The sequence below is a fragment of the Somniosus microcephalus genome, chromosome 3, assembly GCF_052327205.1.
Source record: "Somniosus microcephalus isolate GS21.2 chromosome 3, FLI_Smic_1.0, whole genome shotgun sequence".
Taxonomy (NCBI): Eukaryota; Metazoa; Chordata; class Chondrichthyes; order Squaliformes; family Somniosidae; genus Somniosus; species Somniosus microcephalus.
This window is the reverse complement of record NC_140989.1, coordinates 257,182,549-257,202,229: the sequence shown is the minus strand read 5'-3', so window position 1 is coordinate 257,202,229 and position 19,681 is coordinate 257,182,549. Positions and strand designations below refer to the sequence as shown.

The window sequence follows — 19,681 nt, the reverse complement described above, 5'->3', positions numbered from 1 at the left end:
TTCGTAATGATAGCATTGGGGGTTGCTCATTTCTAGGTGTTTCCAAAATTTGGTGGCTCTTTTTTGGATAGTGATTATTAATGGATATTGGCCTAGTTCTGCCCTGCATGCATTGTTTACGGTTTTCCTTTGAGTCCGGAGGATACTTTTACAGAATTCTGCATGTAGGATCTCAATTGGGTGTTTGTCCCATTTTGCAAATTCTTGTTGTGTTAGCGGTCCCCACACCTCACTGCCATAGAGTGCAATTGGTTCAATTACTGATTTGAAAATTTTGAGCCAAATGCTAATTGGGATTTCTATTTGGATTGATTTTTTAATGGCATAGAAAGCCCTTCTTGCTTTCTCTTTCAGTTCATTCACAGCCAGTTTGAAATTTCCCATAGAACTGATTTTTAAGCCCAAGTATGTGTAGTTAGTGGTTTGTTCAATTTTGGTTGTTCCTAGTGTGAAATTTATTTTGGGTCCCTGATGTCTGGATCTTTGCTGGAGCACAAGGACTTTGGTTTTTTGGGGATTTATTGTCAGGGCCCAAGTCTGGCAGTACGACTCCAGCAGATCCAGGTTCTGCTGTAGACCCTCCTTAGTTGGTGACAGCAGAACCAGGTCGTCTGCATAGAGGAGGAATTTAACCTTGGATTCATATAGGGTGAGGCCGGGTGCTGTAGATTGTTCAAGTAGTTTTGCCAATTCATTTATGTAAATATTAAAGAGTGTCGGTGAGATTGGCGAGCCCTGCGTCACCCCCCGCCCCTGTGGGAAGTATTTTGTTTGTTTGTCTCCAATTTTAACTGCACCTTTGTTGTTTGTATACATTGATTTAATTACATCATATGTTTTTCTCCCTACCCCGCTTTCAATAAGTTTCAGGAATAAACCGTCATGCCAGATGGAGTCGAAAGCCTTCTGGAAATCTATAAAGCATGTGTAGATTTTGCTTTTGTTTTGATGAACGTGTTTGTCAATTAGGGTCTGTAGGGTGAAGATATGATCTGATGTTCTATAGTTTGGCAGGAATCCAATTTGGCTTTTACTCAAGACATTGTGCTCCTCAAGGAAGTTTATAAGTCTTTTGTTTATGATGCTACAGAATACCTTCCCCAGGTTACTGTTTACACAGATGCCTCGATAGTTATTTGGGTTGACTTTGTCCCCACTTTTGTATATGGGCGTTATGAGTCCTTTGTTCCAGGTATCAGGGAAGTAACCGACACTCGGAACCAAGTTGAAGAGTTTTAGGATAGCCAGTTTCATTTTATCGTCTGTGTGTTTAATCATCTCGCTTAGTATGCCGTCTGCCCCGCAAGCTTTTCCTGGTCGCAGGTCCTTGAGAGTCACTGCCTGCCACTCGGAAAAAGACCCGTTTATTCCAACTCTTTGCTTCCTGTCTGCCAACCAGTTCTCTATCCAAGTCAGTACCTTGCCCCCAATCTCATGTGCTTTAACTTTGCACGCTAATCTTTTATGCGGGACCATATAAGGCTCCTTCCTAAGTAGACTGCATGTTTGTGTTTTGTTCTTGTTTGGAGAAGTGCCCCAGAATGGAGAGCAGTAATTATGTGATGCCCTCACTTGGCAAGTGATCACTGAAGGGAATGCATGCACCTTGAGATTTACCTGCTTCCACCATTTCTGTGAAACCAGAGGACTGTGATTGTACTGTTGGTTAACTTGCAGTCTCACCGTTACCCCATTTGGAGAAGTAACTCATCTCCGTTTACTATCTCTCGAGTAAGTCCAGTTTGCACATTAGGATTTTTTTTTAAACGCAGTGGCAGTTATTGGGTAGTAATTGCCATTGTTAAAGCTAATGCTGTATGGTGCTGAAAGTGAACCTGCAGCCATTTGATTTTAATTAATTCCAGTCAGGCTGATCACAGAATCACAGAAACCCCACAGTGCAGATAGAGGCCATTTCGGCCCATCGCGCCTGCACCGACACATATCCCACTCGATCCCCGTAACCCCTACACCAACACATATCCCACCCTATGCTAAAATGCACTGTGCTGCTGAGACGAAAACTGACCAGATTCCAATTTGCAAAGTTCCCTGACCGTACGACAATTCAATTCTGAGACTTGGCAATTGGAGTTTGGGCCTTAAAAGGATACAGCTCTATCTTGCCAACAGAAAAATACATTGTGAATTCCACTGGCATAATGCTTCTATCTTTATAAGACAGCATATTATCTGACATACCATAAGTAATCCTATGGGCGATTAGCTGGTAATATATTTAAAAAGGTATATGAGGAATGCCTAGAAATTGCACTTTGTTAGAGATGCAAAGCAATCTTAAAATGCTAGTGACTTCTGACTTGCACTTCTAACCCCCAGCCTGCATCCCATGAGCACATTCCAGTCAGCAAGGGTATCTGACCAAACAAAAGTTATACTCTGAATGACCTGAACCCCTCTTGATTTAACAGCAATTAGACATTATTGCCTTAAGGGAACACAGCTGCACTTTAGCAGAATAATACATTGTTATATAGAACCCCATCCTTACAAAAGAGCATTGCATTCTTAATGTGAGGAATGCTGCAGGAATTCCTCTAATATATAATAAAAATGGTACATATTGCAAATATTTCCTATTGTCTTGTCACACTTTAGTGTCACACTTGACTCAGCCAAATTTTCATGTCACAGATTTACCTCATTGGCTGAAATGTCATATTCCTAAAAGAGCATTATGTCAGAACTGAGCAATGAGGGGAAAAACTACCATTTAAAAAAAAATAGAAACATCATTAAATGGCTCAAACTTCACCATGGCAGAATAATAGTACTTTACATGGAACAGTGTTCTTCTCCTTATGAAGCAAAGTATCATCCGATTCACCGTGAGCAATGCCACAAGAGATTTGCTAGGATGGGGGGAAAAAATCAGTTTTCCACTTGTATGTGAGAGAACTATTAGATTATTTTATTGGCTGCATACATTGTATTTTCACTTTTTTTCGCGCAATATATGACATTGACCTATCTGGAGTAGACTGTACTGCCTGAAATGCAGCTTCTTTGTGTCAACCTGGCACTTGGAATTGTGCAGAAATTCATGCTTCAAATTGTGTCAATTAACCCTCTAGTACAATTATAATGAAAAACAAGTTTACAGCTTGCCTTTTACTATATATTCTAAAATCTGCATACTGTTGCTATTATAATTATACAATAATATACATTATTACTATTGTTCTAGGAACAGGATTAGATCATTTAACCGCTCGAGCCTGTTCTGCCATTGAGATCATGGCTGATGTGTGACCTAACTCCATATACCTGCCTTTGCCCCATATCCCTTAATACCTTTGGTTAACAAAAATAATATCTCATGATCACAGTATAAGGTTAGCACTGTGGTTGGCAAAATGCTAATATGCGTGCCAGCTTTTCTGATCACCTACTGAATCAGTCACAAATGTTTGTAGGTGAGCTAGTGTCCAGGCATCTCAATATTCAATCAATACTTGAAGGAAAATGATCGGACTATGTTCTAAACTGCAACAAAATTTCAAATTAAGATCTGAAAGTTCTAACAATAGTAAACTACATTCATGGCATTATATCAGCCACATTTCGCTTACCGAACCAACATACTTCCCACAAAATGTACCTAATGGCGAAAGCAAAAATCAGCATGACTTAGTAGAGAAGTAAACCTACTTGTGATAATGTCTAGTATTACCTACTTAGCAATAACAATATATACCTCTGAGTCAATGACCGGTTGTCTAGGCAACCAAGGATGCCATTCCTCTCCTGTGAGTCAAGAGCTCTTGGTCTTGTGTATAATCTGGTTGGGTAATGTGCTCTTAATTACGTCAAAAGGTAATTGGTCAGCAATCCTGGGCAGCTCTGGCTCCCTTTTACTGAGTCAGATTTTACTCCAGTCACCAACTGCAGATCCTATTCATCTGGCTTTTAAAAGTTTTTTTTAATGCCACTTACTGTCTTTTGTGTTAAGTTTTCCTTATTTTTCTCATTTTATTTATTTCTTCAATTTTTGTGATCTCTTTCTGAATCCTAGTTTACTATCTTTTAGTTTTCATGATCTTTTTCACTGATTTTCTTTCTGTTCACATTGTAATAACTTGCCTTTGCTTTCATCTGTTACTTTGTTTCCTGTTTTTTGCATTAATTTGTTGCCTTTTCTGTTGGCAACACACTTTGTCTTCAGTTAATGCTACGACTCAAGGAAACTGCATTTCTCAGTCACGGATAAGGGACTGAATCAGCATCTGGTTAATTTGCTAAGTACTTATAGAATCATACAGCACAGAAAGATGCCAGTTGACCCACTGTGCCTGTGCTGGCCCTTTGAAAGAGCTATCCAATTAGTCCCATTCCCCTGCTCTTTCCCCATAGCCCTGCAAATTTTTCCTTTTCATATATTTATCCAATTCCTTTTTGAAAGTTAGGATTGAATCTGCTTCCACCACCCTTTCAGGCAGTGCATTCCATATCAGAACAACTCATGTAAAAGAAAGAAGAAATTTGTGCCTTTATATAATGTCTGTCACGACCACCAAACGTCCCAAAGCGCTTTACAGCCAATGAAGAACTTTTTGAAATGTAGTCATTGTTGTAATGTAGGAAACATGGCAGCCAATTTGCACACAGCAAGCTCCCACAAACAGCAACATGATAAGGACCAGGTAATCTGCTTTAGTGATTGTGGTTGCGGAATAAGTATTGGCCAGGACACCGGGGATAACTCCCCTGCTCTTTTTCAGAATAGTGCCATGGGATTTTTTACGTCCACCTGAGAGGACATACGGGGCCTCGGTTTAACATCTCATCCGAAAGATGGCATCTCTGACAGTGCAGCACTCCCTCGGTACTGCACTGGAGTGTCAGCCTAGATTTTTGCGCCCAAGCCCTGGAGTGGGACTTGAACCACAACTGAGCCACTGACTGACACACAAAACTAAAACTATTTCTCCTCATCTCTCCTCTGGTTCTTTTGCCAATTAACTTAAATCTGTGTCCTCTAGTTATCGACCCCCTTGCCAGTGGAAACTGTTTCTCCTTGTTTACTCATCAAAATCCCTGACAATTTTGAACACCTCTATTAAACCTTCCCTTAATTTTCCCTGCTCTAGAGCGAACAATTGCAGCTTCTCTTGGTTCTCCACATAACTGAAGTTCCTCATCCCTGGTATAATTCTGGTAAATCTCCTCTACCCTCTCCCAAGGCCTTGACATCCTTCCTAAAGTATGGTGCCAGAATTGGATACATTGCTGCAGCTGAGGCCTAACCAGTGATTTAGAAAGGTTTAGCATAACTTCCTTGCTTTTGTACTCTAAGGGGCTATTTATAAAGCCATGGATCCAATATGCATTTTAGCAGCTTTATCAACTTGCCCTGCCACCATCAAAGATTTGTGCATATGCACCCCCAGTTCTGTTACTGCACCCCCTTTAAAATTGTACAATTTAGTTCATATTGCCATTCCTCACTCTTCCTCCCAAAGTCCATCACTTCACACTTTTCTGCATTAAATTTCATCTGGCATGTGTCTGCCCATTTCACTAGCGTGTCTATGTCCCCTTAAAGTCTGATACTATCCTCCTCACTGATCACTACATTTCTAAGTTCTCAGAAACATCTACCAATAATGTGTTAAGAGTCTAGAAGAACCTTGTGAATTGTAGAAAACATCTTGATGATTATTGTAGTTCTGTCATTCTATCTTTGGACTTTTCTGCACATCTAGTAGCCTGCTCTCATTTCTTTACGGTTATGAGAGCTTTGTCTTTCTCTGGATATCCAACTTGCAGGATTTAATTTAATGTGCAGCCTATGGGGATGCTGCAACCATTTACTGTTGATGATTGTTGTTGGCTAAATTAAGCCATAATGTTAAATGATTTCTGGTCTAACCCATGATTTACTTGTGGCATTTCTGAACAGCTGTTTTGACGAATAATAAATGAGTGGAATATTTTCCATCTAAATGGTATAACAGAAGTATGCAATATAAGTAATGTAACTTGGATTGTTGGCAAGTGGGAACTTCTCTGTTGTAAGACTTCAATTGGGTGTAGTTTTGAAGCAACTTTATTATGACGTGCAACTGGGTAAAAGTTGCAGTGCATAATCTTGCGCTGGTATTTGTATGCCATATTTCATTATGTTGATAGAGAACTTACAACTTTGTTACCTACTTTGAAGACTTCTCCTTAAATATTGACATTACTCGAAGTTTCTCCAATTTCTTACCGGATTCCTGTTCTCTAGATGATAAATGAGCTGAGATTGTGAGGTTATGTCCTGTATCCCATTTTTGTATTTTAAAAGTTAAACCTTTGTTTGCAATTCAGTCAAGTTCAGAAAGTCTCACTTAGTACAGTCAAGACCTTTTTGGTCAAGGTACGGGTCTTTTCCTTCCCCAACTACTTGTACTTTAAATCAGCGTTGCTAACGCTAATGGCACAGTTGAGTGGTTCAGATTCCTTGGCTCAAGTCTTTTATGACCATCTAGTTTACAGAAGATTTGGGACTGAGTTTGGACAAACCCCTTTCACATTGTTTCCCCTGTGGCTCGGTTGGTAAAAGCTGCGACTGAGCCAAACAGACCAGAAGGTCCCTTGTTCAATTCCTGGTCTGTGCTTAAGCTGATTTCAGTTTGGGTGGCAGTTGGTGTATCGTAGTTGGCCACAGCACCCCTGAGTTAGTGAGGGAAAAGTCAGACAAGGTTCCCACTGCTGAAAAATGCACATCAGGTGAAGACAGCATTGGATTCTGCTGTGATGATTCCCATGGAGAATATCTTGCTGACCCTCATTGTCTGGGCTTAAACATGAAGAATGGTCATTTGAGTGAAGGACTGGAAGAAACCCATTGACTCCAGATCCTCAGAAGAGGAGAAAATGAGAAACTAGCCAATTGTAACACCTCGATTGCTGCTCTGGCTGATATCAGTTAATTCTGGACAGATCACAAATTTTCTGGGATCTACTGAGTGGTCCCTTTGCCTACTAGCTGATCAGCATTCTTGAGGACCAATTTCACCATAGTCTGCTGCTTAAGCCATATGGATAAAACTCAATGTCAAGGTATGTTGTCACTTCGGGCTTATTATCCCTTTTGCTGATTAATTTTCAATCCTCTTAACAGGAATGCAGCATGAAATTTCTTCTGGAATTCAGCCCAACTGGCTGTTAAGTAAGTTTTCAACAGTATTAAGCACATTTCGGAGGACGAGGAGAATTTATTTCCTAAATAATGTAAGATAAAGTGAACTTTGCACTGAGGCACATACATAATGGGATCTTGGCCATCCTTTGGGTCTCCATACATTGGAAACATAAACTTAACCAGTGGCTTCCCTCCTGTCTCTGTGATATTACCAGGGAAGGTGATGTTGAATTTGGTCATCTTTTATGGACTGCTGGGTACCACTGGTTCCTTCTCAAGTTTATGGGTAAGCTCTGGTGGTGTTTTATTTGGTAGCTGGTTCCCCACTTCCTGACAGTTGAAATGCTACTGACTAGCTAGATAGGGTCGCTGATCACCTCTACTTTACTGGCTTCCTGTTTCTCCTGCTCGCCTGTGACTTAAAGCCTTTGATGAGTCTTCCCCTCTAATCTCCCGACTTCTGTGCCATTTAGTTCCCTTCGGAGTTTCATAACATTTAATAGGTTAGCCATTGCATTTGTAACTACTACATGGTTTACTGTATCTTCAGCTTAGTCATCCTTAATTGTTCAACTGTTTCCTGTAAAAGTTTGGTCCTGATTAGTTTGAATTCAGGTTGCTCCATTTACTTGTTGACCACCTTATCGAAATGCCCGTCTTTGCAGTGAGGCTTTATTTGTGTCTCTCCAAATTGATTGATATTCTTGACATTCATCAAATTTTTTTCCCCATATTTCGGTTAGCTTTCCCCTGGGTTTCTTTTGGCTTTGCTTCAAAAGCTGCTTGAAGTTTCCACTGACTTTCAGCATTGTCCCTTTCAATACTTGTTTTAATATATTTTATATACTCACATGTAAAGCAACATTCCCTCTCTCCCTTCCCCAGACTTCCATCCAAAAAATCAGGACTCTCTTATAAGCCACTGATAACATTACAAAGGTTCTGCCCACAAAATTCTCGCCTTCCCATTGACTGGTGCCCATGAATGCTTTTCTTTCTGTTCTTTCCCATTTCAATCAGTAAGTTCCTACCCACTGCTGATTTTAAATCTTCTCTCTCTGTAACTACTCTGCTGGGCTGTCTCTGATTTTAAATGAGCAGTGGGAGCTTGGGCTGAAGTTGGGAGGGAAAGTTGCCAATTCGATATCCTGTTCCTGGAAAAGCAGAATGAAGCAACAACTGACGGTGCACTGGTATAGTGTGCAGTTTGGTCAACGGTATTCGGTGAAATTGTTTCACTAGGAGTGAAACTGGCCCAGAGGGAATGCTTAGGGAAGACAAGATCCATGTATAAAATGAACCACAGCTTTAAACCCCAAACGGAAGCATAAATTTCAATTCTAATGCATGACTGTATACAGTAATGCTTAGTAATGGCAACCTTTGAACATTCTGTTTCAAAACCTGTGGTAGGCCTTTAAGTGCCAGGGTTGCCTTAGCAACCAATGATGCTGTGTTGCACCATAATATGCATCTCTCAACTTTCTGAATAATTTGGTCCACTAACTCAGGCTAAAACTATCTTGTGGTCCAAAGAGTAGATGTTCATTAAACTTCCACGTGTTTCCAGTTCCCCTTCACTGCATCAGTGTCTAACACGGTCATGGGCTGAGAGTCTTGCTGTTTTGGCTTCTGTTACACTTTGTGTTTTATTCTTCAGGATTGCGGTCATCTTTGTGCTGTGCGTTTGTGACTACTAGAACCTTTTAGTTTTCTATTTTTTTCTTCCAATTTGTGTGTTGTTTTTTTTTTAATGTTACCTTCTTATCCTTTTTTGTGTTGGACTCTTTCCACCTTCTTTCTCTCCTTTGGTGCTGCACTTTATTTTCTTCCCATTTCACTTGTTTTCATTGCCACATATTATACTCTGGATTTAAGCTCTTGCTACCTACTGAAGGTGTGTAAGAGCAACCCATGGTCATTTTCCTTTCCTCCTTTTGTAGAAGTGTTTGACCTGTGCCTCTTCAGAACGGGTTAACCATGTATTGTGTGAGTAATCTTGCATCTTGCTGCTCTGCACTGGGACTTTACCTAGCCACTTGTCTCTATTTCTGCATCTAGTTTGTTTCCTTTTCTGTATCTTTCAGTTTGTTTCATCAATCCCTATTTTACGTTAACTTTTAAGTTATTTCTCTTCTGTTTCTTCTCTCTTTGTCACAACATTTTTACAGCAAACGGAAACTTGTATTTTCTGGCATTCCCTGGCACAGCTCCCACACGCAAGCTGTGACTGATAATTCAAAGTCATTTTTGTGCTTAAAAATAGATTGAATTATCCAATAATCTGAATTAAATAATGTAAATACACAGCTAAGTGGAATTTGGTCCTAAAACGTATTTGAATTATCAGATACTTTGAATTAAAAGGAGTCGACTGTACTCCATTTATAAGGTATTTTCACAGATCCTGAGGGCTACAGGTGGGACAGCCACTATTTACTCCTTTTTTTATTGTTTAACCTGTCATGATTTTAATTTAATTTCAAATTTCTTTATACTCCTTATCTGAAAAACCTAGAAAATTATATACATAAGAAATTATTTAAGATTTAAGATGGTTGTGCATTTGGAAGCTTAAAAGTAGATTGGGTACTGAAAAGGTTCTTTCTATCCTATGTTTTCTCTGTGCAGGAAGAACCCATGGATACAGATCAGAGCAACAGTATCATAAACTCTATTCAGTCAGAAGTAGCTAAATATCAGATGCTGATTGAAGAAGAGAATCAGAAATTAAAACGGTATAAGGTGGGTTTTACCAAAACTGGATCAAAATATGGCTATTAACTGTTGTACAGCGTAGCAGCACCTCTCCGTATTTGAACAGTTTTAGCTTGTATTAATAAGAAAGGAAAATAAAACCATAAGGTTAGGAAAACCAGGCACAATTTGGAAGAAAAAAAAAATACACAAAGTACTATGTACACGTGTACATTTCAATCAGACTTATGATTACAAAGAAAAGCATGTTTGTTGGTTGGACATTCATGAACTTCAGCAAGACTGTAGTGTCCAAAACCCATTAATGTAACAGCCCAGGCTTTCTGCCGTTGTGCTGGAGTTAAACTGGAAGTTAAATGGGGGGTCACAGCAGCAGAATCTGCCCCAAAATAGGCTGCCTTGGATCTCTGACCTCTGGTGACGAGGCCGCCTGCTAATGGACACATGGATGAGAGTGAAACCCCTGCATCCTAACAATTTCACTCGCCAAGACTTTTGCTCGCCCTTGCCGTTTAGGATGCCAAACAGAAGCCAAAACAGGCATCCCTTGTTGCCAAGCTGTAGTGACTGGTGGAGGATAACGTTGCAACTGTTAAACTGAGTTTTATGAATATATGCACTCTGGTTTTTGAGTAATTCATTTTTTGGTATTACTGGGTACTGCTCTGTGGTCTGGAGAATATTGTTTTCTCCTTTCCACTTTAATGAAGCAAATTTCCCCTGTTTTATCTTTCGCCCGCCCCCCACCCACCCACACCTTGACAGCTGCCTAACAGCCATTCAAGTATGGTTTTCCCCTATTCTTAGCTGCAGTGCAGGATGAAGGAGTGCAGATTCAGAGGGATAGAGCTAGGTATCAACTGCACAGGAGGTGTATGCTTCCCAACCGTCTACCTCTCACCTTTGAACATGCAGAAGCAGAAGTTGTTTCATAAACTTTTAAGAGAAGCAATGTTTGAAGAGGTTAAGGTTCCCCAGAGGAACTGCTGAGGATATTTGTGAAATGTTGACTGCGGATCTGAGTCCAATCTCTAGAAACTCAATTGCTCTCTCAATTGAATGTGTCCCCCTTAGCCCTGCAGAGATGTACAAGAGACGCAACTGATGCGCTTTTTGAAAGAGCCTCAAATTGCATGAAGGTGCCAGAGGAGAGTCAGATTCTCCAAGATAGCTGGCTTTCTCAGAGTACATGGGGCCATTGATGGACCCCACATAGTGATGAAAGCTCCTTCTGTGAATTCTTCTACTTGTATAAATAGAAAGGGATTCTACTGTTTCAATGTTAAACTTATCTGTGACCACCAGCACTGCATAATGTACGTGAATGCCTGCTGCCCAGGGAGCTCCTATGATATGTTTGTCCTAAGGCAGTTGAGAGTGCCCAGTATATTTCAGGGAATGTCATTACATCTGGCTGGCTTCCAAAGTATCCACTCCAGCCATTCCTGATTACCCCTGTTTGCTTTCCCAGAGGTAATGCAAAGGAAAATTACAATGAAGTTCATTCTTTGACTAGAGTTATAAAATAGAGCACACCATTGGCATCCTGAAATTGTGCTTTATCAGCCAAGGCTGGTCTGGAGAAACTTCACGGTACTCTCCTTCCAGACTTTCCAGGATCGTTTTGGTGTGCTGCATGCCTCAGAATCTCTCTGGCAAGAGCAGTAGATATACAAGGAGCAGCAGGAAGAAATCTCGACACGAGAATCCAGGGAACTGATTGTCACATCTGATGGTAATCAAGATGCTGACCAGCCTCCTCCAGCTACAAGAAACATTTGAAGCAATTTAGTGAGGGATTGTTTTAACTAAATATGAAGCATGACATTGTCGATTTAATGACATTCTGACAGCCCTTCAGGAACTAAAAACTGAATACCTGTCTGACTGAATTCAGTCTTCAGATCAGACCCTCATCTACATTACCCACTGCTCCAACAGCCTACCCTGATACGAACATCCTCTTACAGTCACACAGTGGCACTATTTAAGTGTCCAAAAATTATCCAATTATTAATAGAAAAAATCCAACAAAACTTCAGGCTCCATGTGTGCAGCCTCGTTTGCTTCTTAAGGAAATCTCTTCAGGGGCAGGGAGATGCTCATGGGTGTCAACCCACTAAAGTGTGGAATCGATTCGCAGTGATTTGAGAAAGATCAGTTAGGCCACAGCCTAGAACACTCTATTCCGTCTCCAATCTATGTGAGACCCCTGACAATAGCACTATTTGCCCAAGGTTTTCCAGAGCCTTATCCACCCCCACAGCCCATTAGGCTCTCTTTAGCATTGGGGTTACTTTTCTGAGGAGGAAAAGGCAGGCATTGTGTAAGACTCGACAACTATAGATAGGGACAGGAGTAGGTCATTCAGCCTCTCATGCATATTATGGCTGATCTGTGTTTCAACTTCATTTACCCTCTTTTTTTTGTTTCAATAACAAACTCATCTACAATTTCCCAACCAGTTTCTTCTAATACTCTAACATGGAAACTAGGTCCTGGAGATTTGTCTACCTTGAGTCCCATTATCTTCTCCATTACCATTTCTTTACTTATCCACTAAGTTTTTCCCCTTCACTTATTTTTAGGTTCCCTTTTACCATTGGTATTTTGTCCTTTTCCTCTACAGTGAAAATGGATACTCCTTTCCTTATTATCCATTATTGTCTCCCCTGCATCAGTCTTTAATGAGGCAGCATACCTCCCCTCACCACTCTCTTTCTCTTAATATATTTACCAAAACTTTTATTGTTCGCATTGATATCTCTTGCAAGTTTTTGTTCATACTCCCTTTTTGCACCTCTTATTACTTTCTTTACATCCCTTTGCTGTTTTTTTTTATAGCTATCCCAGTCTGCTGGATTTCCACTATTCCTTGCATTTGTGTAAGCCTTTCTTTTAGCTTAATTCTGTCTTTTTAGATCATTTGTTGACCATGGATGCTTAACTGCATAAGTGGCGCTTTTGCCTTTTACGGGTATGTACTGGTTTTGTATTGTAACAAATAATTCTTTGAATATTTTCCACTGATTGTCTGTAGGCTTACCCATTTACAGCTTAGCCCAGTTTACTGTAGTCAGTTTATTTCAAAGTTTGCCTTACTTAAATTTGTGACTCTTGATTCTCCCTCTCAAACCCAATCATATTATGGCCAATATTCGTAAAACGTTCTCTTACAGTGATCCCTAAATCTAGTATGGCCTTATCTCTTGTTGGTTCTAAAATATACTGTTCCAGAAATCTGTCCCAAATACATTCAAGAAATTCATTGCCTTTACTGCTTGAGCTATTTTGCTTGTCCCATTCTAAATTAAAATCAACCGTTATAATCACATTGTTTCACGTACATGGTTCCCTGATCTCTATTTATACATTCTCCCACTACATCACTACTGTCAGGAGGTCTGTAGACAACTCCCACCAGAGTCTTGCATCCTTTACTTTAGTTCTACCCATACTGTTCCCACTGCCTGCTCACCCTTACTGATGTCCTTTCTTTCCACTGCTGCAATTGCCTTTTATCAATATTGTTACCCCTCCTTTCCCAATTTCCCTGTCCTTTCTGAAGATCCTATAGCCTGGAATATTTAGCTCCCAATTATGCCCAGCTTGTAGCCAGGTCTCTGAAATGGCTACTCTATCATATCCTTTAATCTCTGTAGACTGCTCCAGCCCTACAACTGTACATTAAAGCAGACATCAGCTGTTCTGAGGTGATGGGGATCACATTGGAGTTTCAGATTGTGACCACTAGCAGCTTTATACACATGCAGACAGTTACAATGCATGCCTGTAAATTTGGGGAAGGAAGAATATGTCTTGATCTTTGTGAAATGGATGATTTCAGATGCTTTGTGCTCAAAGGAACAGGAGTAGGCCATTCAGCCCCTTGGGCCTGTTCTGCCATTAACAGATTATGGCTGATCTGTGACCTAACTCCATATATAATATGCCAGGTATAATGCACACATTGGTGCCCAAAAGTCTCCAGGCCAAAGCATGTGCTGACATTTCCATCCTTGTCCTTGCATTGTAGGGTTTGAGGAGGTGGTACAAACCTCCAGCACAGAGCAAAAGGGCCATTTCCCCCTTCCTCCAAATTACAAAATGCTACAGTTCAGAGGGACCTGGGGGTCCTTGTGCATGAAACACAAAAAGTTAGCATGCAGGTACAGCAAGTAATCAAAAAGGCAAATGGAATGTTGGCTTTTATTGCAAGGGGGGTTGGAGTATAAAAGCAGGAAAGTCCTGCTACAACTGTACAGGGTATTGGTGAGACCACACCTTGAGTACTGCATACAGTTTTGGTCTCTTTACTTAAGGAAGGATATACTTGCATTGGAGGCAGCTCAGAGATGATTCACATGGTTGATTCCTAAGATGAGGGGGTTGACTTATGAAGAAAGGTTGAACAGGTTGGGCCTATACTCTTTGGAATTTAGAAGAATGAGTGGGGATCTTATTGAAACATAAGATATTGAGGGGGCTCAACAAGGTAGATGCAGAGAGGATGTTTCCCCTTGTGGGGAAATCTAGAACTCGGGGGCATAGTTTCAGAATAAAGGGTCGCCCTTTTAGAACTGAGATGAGGAATTTCTTCTCTGAGGGTTGTAAATCCGTGGAATTCTCTGCCCCAGAGGGCCATGGAGACTGGGTCATTAAATACATTTAAGGTGGAGATAGACAGATTTTTTGCAAGATAAGGGAGTGAAGGGTTATGGGAGGCGGGCAGGGGAGTGCCTTTGAGCCCAAGATCAGCCATGATCTTATTGAATGGTGGAGCAGGCTCGAGGGGCCAAGTGGCCTATTCCTGCTCCTATTTCTCTCCTCTACTTCTCCTATCTTCAGCCAACAGTACATCCAACTCACTGTCTACAAAATTGGCAGACCTTGTTCCTTACTTCTGGCTGACCACCTTACCTATCTTCTCTCCTGGGTGAGGTCTTGCTTATCACAGAACCCCCACAGTGCAGATAGAGGCCATTTCGGCCCATCGAGCCTGCACCGACACATATCCCACCCGATCCCCGTAACCCTACACCGACACATATCCCACCCGATCCCCGTAACCCTACACCGACACATATCCCACCCGATCCCCGTAACCCCACATATTTAATCCCCCTAACACTAAGGGTCAATTTATCATAGCCAATCATCCTAACCCGCACATCTTTGGACTGTGGGAGGAAACCGGAGCACCCGGAGGAAACCCACGCAAACACGGGGAGAATGTGCAAACTCCACACAGACAGTCACCCGAGGCCGGATTCGAACCCGGGTCCCTGGCGCTGTGAGGCAACAGTGTTGCATCCAAACCCAATTACGAACCGCCCCCCGAACCCCAGCTGTTTCCAATGTCTGCCGGATCTCCAGGGCAAGTTTGCCCCTTACCCAATGAGGGGTAAATCAGCTGACCCTGGAAAACACATTGGGGCAGCGGTGCACCCACGTGCCGGGAGGAAAGGCCAAATGAAAATAACAGCGCCCCCTTTGTCCCCTGCCACATACCCTTGCCACTGATTCCAACCTTCTCCCCGGATACCAATCCCACGGGCTGAGCTACCAACCCCACATCCTCTCCATCACAGAGATCGCCTGCTTCCATAACATCACTCACCTCTGCTCTACCTCAGCACATCTGCCCGTAAACCCTCTTCCATGCCTTTGTCACTTCCAGCCTTGACTATTCCAACACTCCTAGCCAGCCTCCCATTCTCCATGCTCTGTAAACTTACTCTCACTCAAAACTCTGCTGCCTGAATCCTATCCCACATGAAGTCATGCTCAATCATCACTCCTGACTTTGTTATCCTGCATTGGCTCCCAGTTCACCAATGCATCCATTCTAAAATTCTCCTACTTGTGTTTATACCCCTTGCCCCTCCCTATCTCTCTAGCCTACTCCAGCCCTGCAGCCCCCACCTTCCGACCTCGAGTGTTCCTCTGACTCCGGCCTCTTGTGGGTCTCCCATTCCTGCTCCCCAGTATTGCCGGCCGTGCCTTCAGCCGCCTAGGCCCCATGCTCTGGAATTCTCGTCCCTAAATTCCCCCACCTTTGCACCTCCTTCTCTTCCTTTAAGATCCTCTTTAAAACCCACCTGTTTGACCAAGCTTTTGGTTATCCCACCTAATACCTCCTTTGTTGACTCATCTATTTTTGTCTGACTATGCCTCTGTGAAGCACCTTGGAATATTTTTCTATGTTTTAAAAACTCTATACGAATGCAAGTTGTTATTATGCTGGGTTAGGCTCATGAATCTGAGATCCCCAAAATGTGGAACCTGTGAATTATGGCCAATTTGGCCAGTCTCCTGGGTGGCTGTGATAGATAGATTCCACTGTATGTTAGATATAATCCAGTATATGAGCTAACTTTATTGTGTCGGTCTTTTTTCAGATCGAAAACGTCAGAAGAAAGCACAACTATCTGCCCTTTATCATGGAACTGTTAAAGACTCTGGCAGAACACCAGCAGTTAATACCACTAGTAGAAAAGGCAAGTGTCTTGTTTTCACAGTAACTTAGTCACACGCTGAAAATAATGTTAATTTTCTTGGTAGTGGAGGCAAAGCAGCATGCTTCCAACCTGTCCAGTTTTATTGAAGTATTGATCTCCGATAAGTAAATGACTGAGGGCTTCATGTGTCCAGGTGTCCTGTTTGAGCTGTGAAACAAGCTCTGCCCAGTGGTGCAGTGTGCTGGCATTCCATGGTAGGGCATGAATTCGGCACCTGTGATTCTCCACATGGTGGGTTCCTGATTTGATGAGGGTTGTTTGGGGAAGTGTGAAGCAGCAATGAGTTACTCTTCTCTGAAAAGAAAAGCAAGTCACCTGTAGTACGCTTATGCACTTCCAAGTGGCTCTTCAAAGACTGACTCGAGTGTAACTCTGGGAGCAGGTCACCTGTGCACTCTTAGTTTGGGAGTGGTGCATTGCTTTGGAGGAACCTGAGGAGGCAATAGAAAATTGTAGGACTGAGAACACATTTGTTAGCTGCAAAATCTCTATCGTTGTTGGCCAGATTCAATCTGCCAGCCTGGTAAACTGGAACTGCACATTTCTACCATGGGAAGCATAGCCCACTGCCCCAGTGCATTATTGCAGGGTTTGGATTGGTCATAGCAACTCAACATTAGATAGCCAAGGAGGCTGGAAGACTGTCCTAAGAAAAAGGTACTGTGCACAGGGATAAGAGTTCTTCTTAAAAAAGAAACGAGTGTAGACAAACCCTCACCAAACACACCATGAATGAGCAGATCAAAGTATTCTGTCTTGACATGGAGTATGTTCTCCATCTGCCAGCAGCTTTGGCCATGTGACAGCAGGCCAAATTCATGGAAGTATGTATGTATGTGATGTATATATTTGTGTGTGTGTCATTTTTTAATACAACTTTTCAACAAATTTCAAAGTAACCTAAATCCAGGTTGCGATTGTGCTCGTGGTTTGAAAAGTTTACAGCTGGACCTGCCTGATGAGCATCGTTGGGGGTTTCAAAGGGTTTGTGTAAGATGTAGTTTTGACAGCACAGTGAAGAACCACACTGGTGTGACTTCTTCATACATAGACACCAACAATGCCGTAGATAAATTCCCGATCTCGGGCTGGGAGATGTTGAGCATTGGCCGATAATTGAAAGGATAGATCACTCCTGGCTGCCCTTGTACACTTGGTCCACCTAGTTACAGTGCCATTGAAAGTTGGGGGGAAATAAAGTTAAGTACATCTTGCTGGATTCACATGATAAAATAATGTATTTGTTCATCAACACAGGCTAAAGAAAAACAGAATGCCAAGAAAGCTCAAGAAGCCAAGTGAAACTTCCCTCCGATACATTGCGACCATTTGCTGCTGATAATTCTGTTTTAAGAAGTGAACTCTGACCTATATAAACCCAGTGGACTTTTCAGATACTGTTAACGAGTGCAAAGCACTCTCATATTTGTAATTATACGTCTCGTACAAGTCTGTTAAATGTTCCCCATTTGCATCGTGTGCATGCATTATGTACCATGTTTAATACAAATAAGTTTTTAAAATATTATTTTCCCCCCCTTACAAATTGTTCAAAGTGCTGCCGACACTTTACAACCCAGATTTCAAAGGTTCAGTTTTCTCTGTCTTGTGTTGAGTAATGGAATTGATTAGGTGCATGACATGGTAATAAATGCTAAATAAAAATTATTATTTTGAAAAAAAAAGCCCTTGCTCCTCTTCACTGTTATTTTTTCTCTCTACGAGTCAAAGCAGCTTGGTGATTGCAAGTTTGAGTTCAGTGCGTGCCCAACACCCTGGAGACAAACAAGCTCGATTTTATGGTGGTAGAAATTATTTGTTTCTTGTATATATTTTTTTAAGCAACACTTTCAGGAATAGCAACTAGTTAAATAATGATTGCCGCAGGCTTGTAACTGGCAATGAGACAGAAAAAATCTCTTTCTGACTGACGGTTAATGTACCTCTCGTTTTCCTGTGCCCAGATGCGGACACTTTTTCTTCTGCAGGAGTGGGGGCAGGGGACTGGATTTCAGAAATCTGGAATTTGGGCTGCTTTTGCTCCTCGGGGGTAATGGTGGTTGCATTATTGAAAGAACAATGTAAAAACTATTCAAAAACTAAAGTAAAATGATGAAATCGGCAATTGTTTTGCTTCATCCCTGCCATTTTGGAATCTTTGTCTAGCAGCCCAGTAAACTTAATAAGAACATTATAGTAAACTTTTCTTTTGCTGGCTGCTTTTGAATCAACTTGGTGATTCTGTATTTGCCATTTTAAATCCCAAATTCAAGCTCTGCATACAGACAAAATTGGGATCGAGTGATGCTTTGTGGTTTGTATGCTCACAAGGAAAAAGTCTATTTAACCCCCATTTTAAATTTTAAAAATCTATTTCCACTTTTCCCACTTGTTAAGTGTCTCATTATTATGCAACATTCTCTCTCGGATGCGAGAGTGTTACCGACTAAGTGAAAGCTGAAAATGCTATTTTGTGGCAGAACCACTGAATGACTGGCTAACTGTACATAATTCTCTAACGATGTTCTAACACCAGCCTAAGCCTGTACCATTGTGTTAGGCATTACTGTGTTTTGTATATAAAGTTTGCATGTATGGGGCATGGCCCCTTTAAGAGCGCGGGAATACGCGGGCAAACGCGATGACGTCACGTCGCAAACCACGTGACTGCCCAGGCAGTCCTCGTGGCATCTCCGTTGAGTAAAGACCTGTTTCATTGTTCTCCTGTGTCGATCTCAGTTATTCGTAGGAATTCGTCAATTCCTACATTGGTGACCCCGTTTTTGTGAACGATTTCACAGAAGAAGAGCACAGCATGGAGGCAATCGCCGTTTCGTTAAAGCTACCGCAGTTCTGGGAGCAGCAAGCACCCTCGTGGTTTATTCAGGTCGAGGCCCAGTTCACCCTGAGGAACATCGATGCGGATCAGACCAAGTATCTTTACGTGGTTTCCGCACGCGACAGCTCCACCGCCTCTCGGATCGTCAGCCTCCTTGAAAACCCCCCAACGGAGTGCAAGTATGAAACCCTCAAAGTGCGGTTACTGCAAATTTTCGGGCTCACAAAATCGGAGCGCGCCCGTCGATTACTCGCTATGCTCGGGGACGCCAAGCCTTCAGAGTTGATGAGCCAAATGCTCACACTCCTGGGCTCAGAACGGGAATGTTTCCTATTCCGTGAAATTTTCCTCAGCCAACTGCCTGAACAGGTACAAACTGCCCTGGCCAGATCTGAAACTGAAGACTGCGCAACACTCGCGGCGGAGGCTGACAAAATTTTCGCTGTAGCTCGG

The 19,681-nt window shown here is 41.9% G+C and overlaps 1 protein-coding gene across 4 annotated transcripts in view; it reads left to right on the top strand.

Annotated features, from left to right (window-relative positions):
* uchl5 (ubiquitin carboxyl-terminal hydrolase L5) overlaps positions 1–18,074 on the top strand; it is a 49,823-nt gene extending 31,749 nt beyond the window's left edge. For 2 of the 4 annotated variants that reach the window (XM_085982369.1, XM_085982370.1), the window contains exons 9-11: positions 9,782–9,895; positions 16,270–16,368; positions 17,647–18,074. In XM_085982369.1, coding sequence (XP_085838495.1) covers positions 9,782–9,895; positions 16,270–16,368; positions 17,647–17,691 — 258 coding nt within the window. In that variant the 3' untranslated portion in view covers positions 17,692–18,074. The remainder of the gene's footprint in view (positions 1–9,781; positions 9,896–16,269; positions 16,369–17,646) is intronic. The other 2 variants (XM_085982371.1, XM_085982372.1) reach the window with 1 other exon arrangement.
* The last annotated feature ends 1,607 nt before the right edge of the window (positions 18,075–19,681 follow it).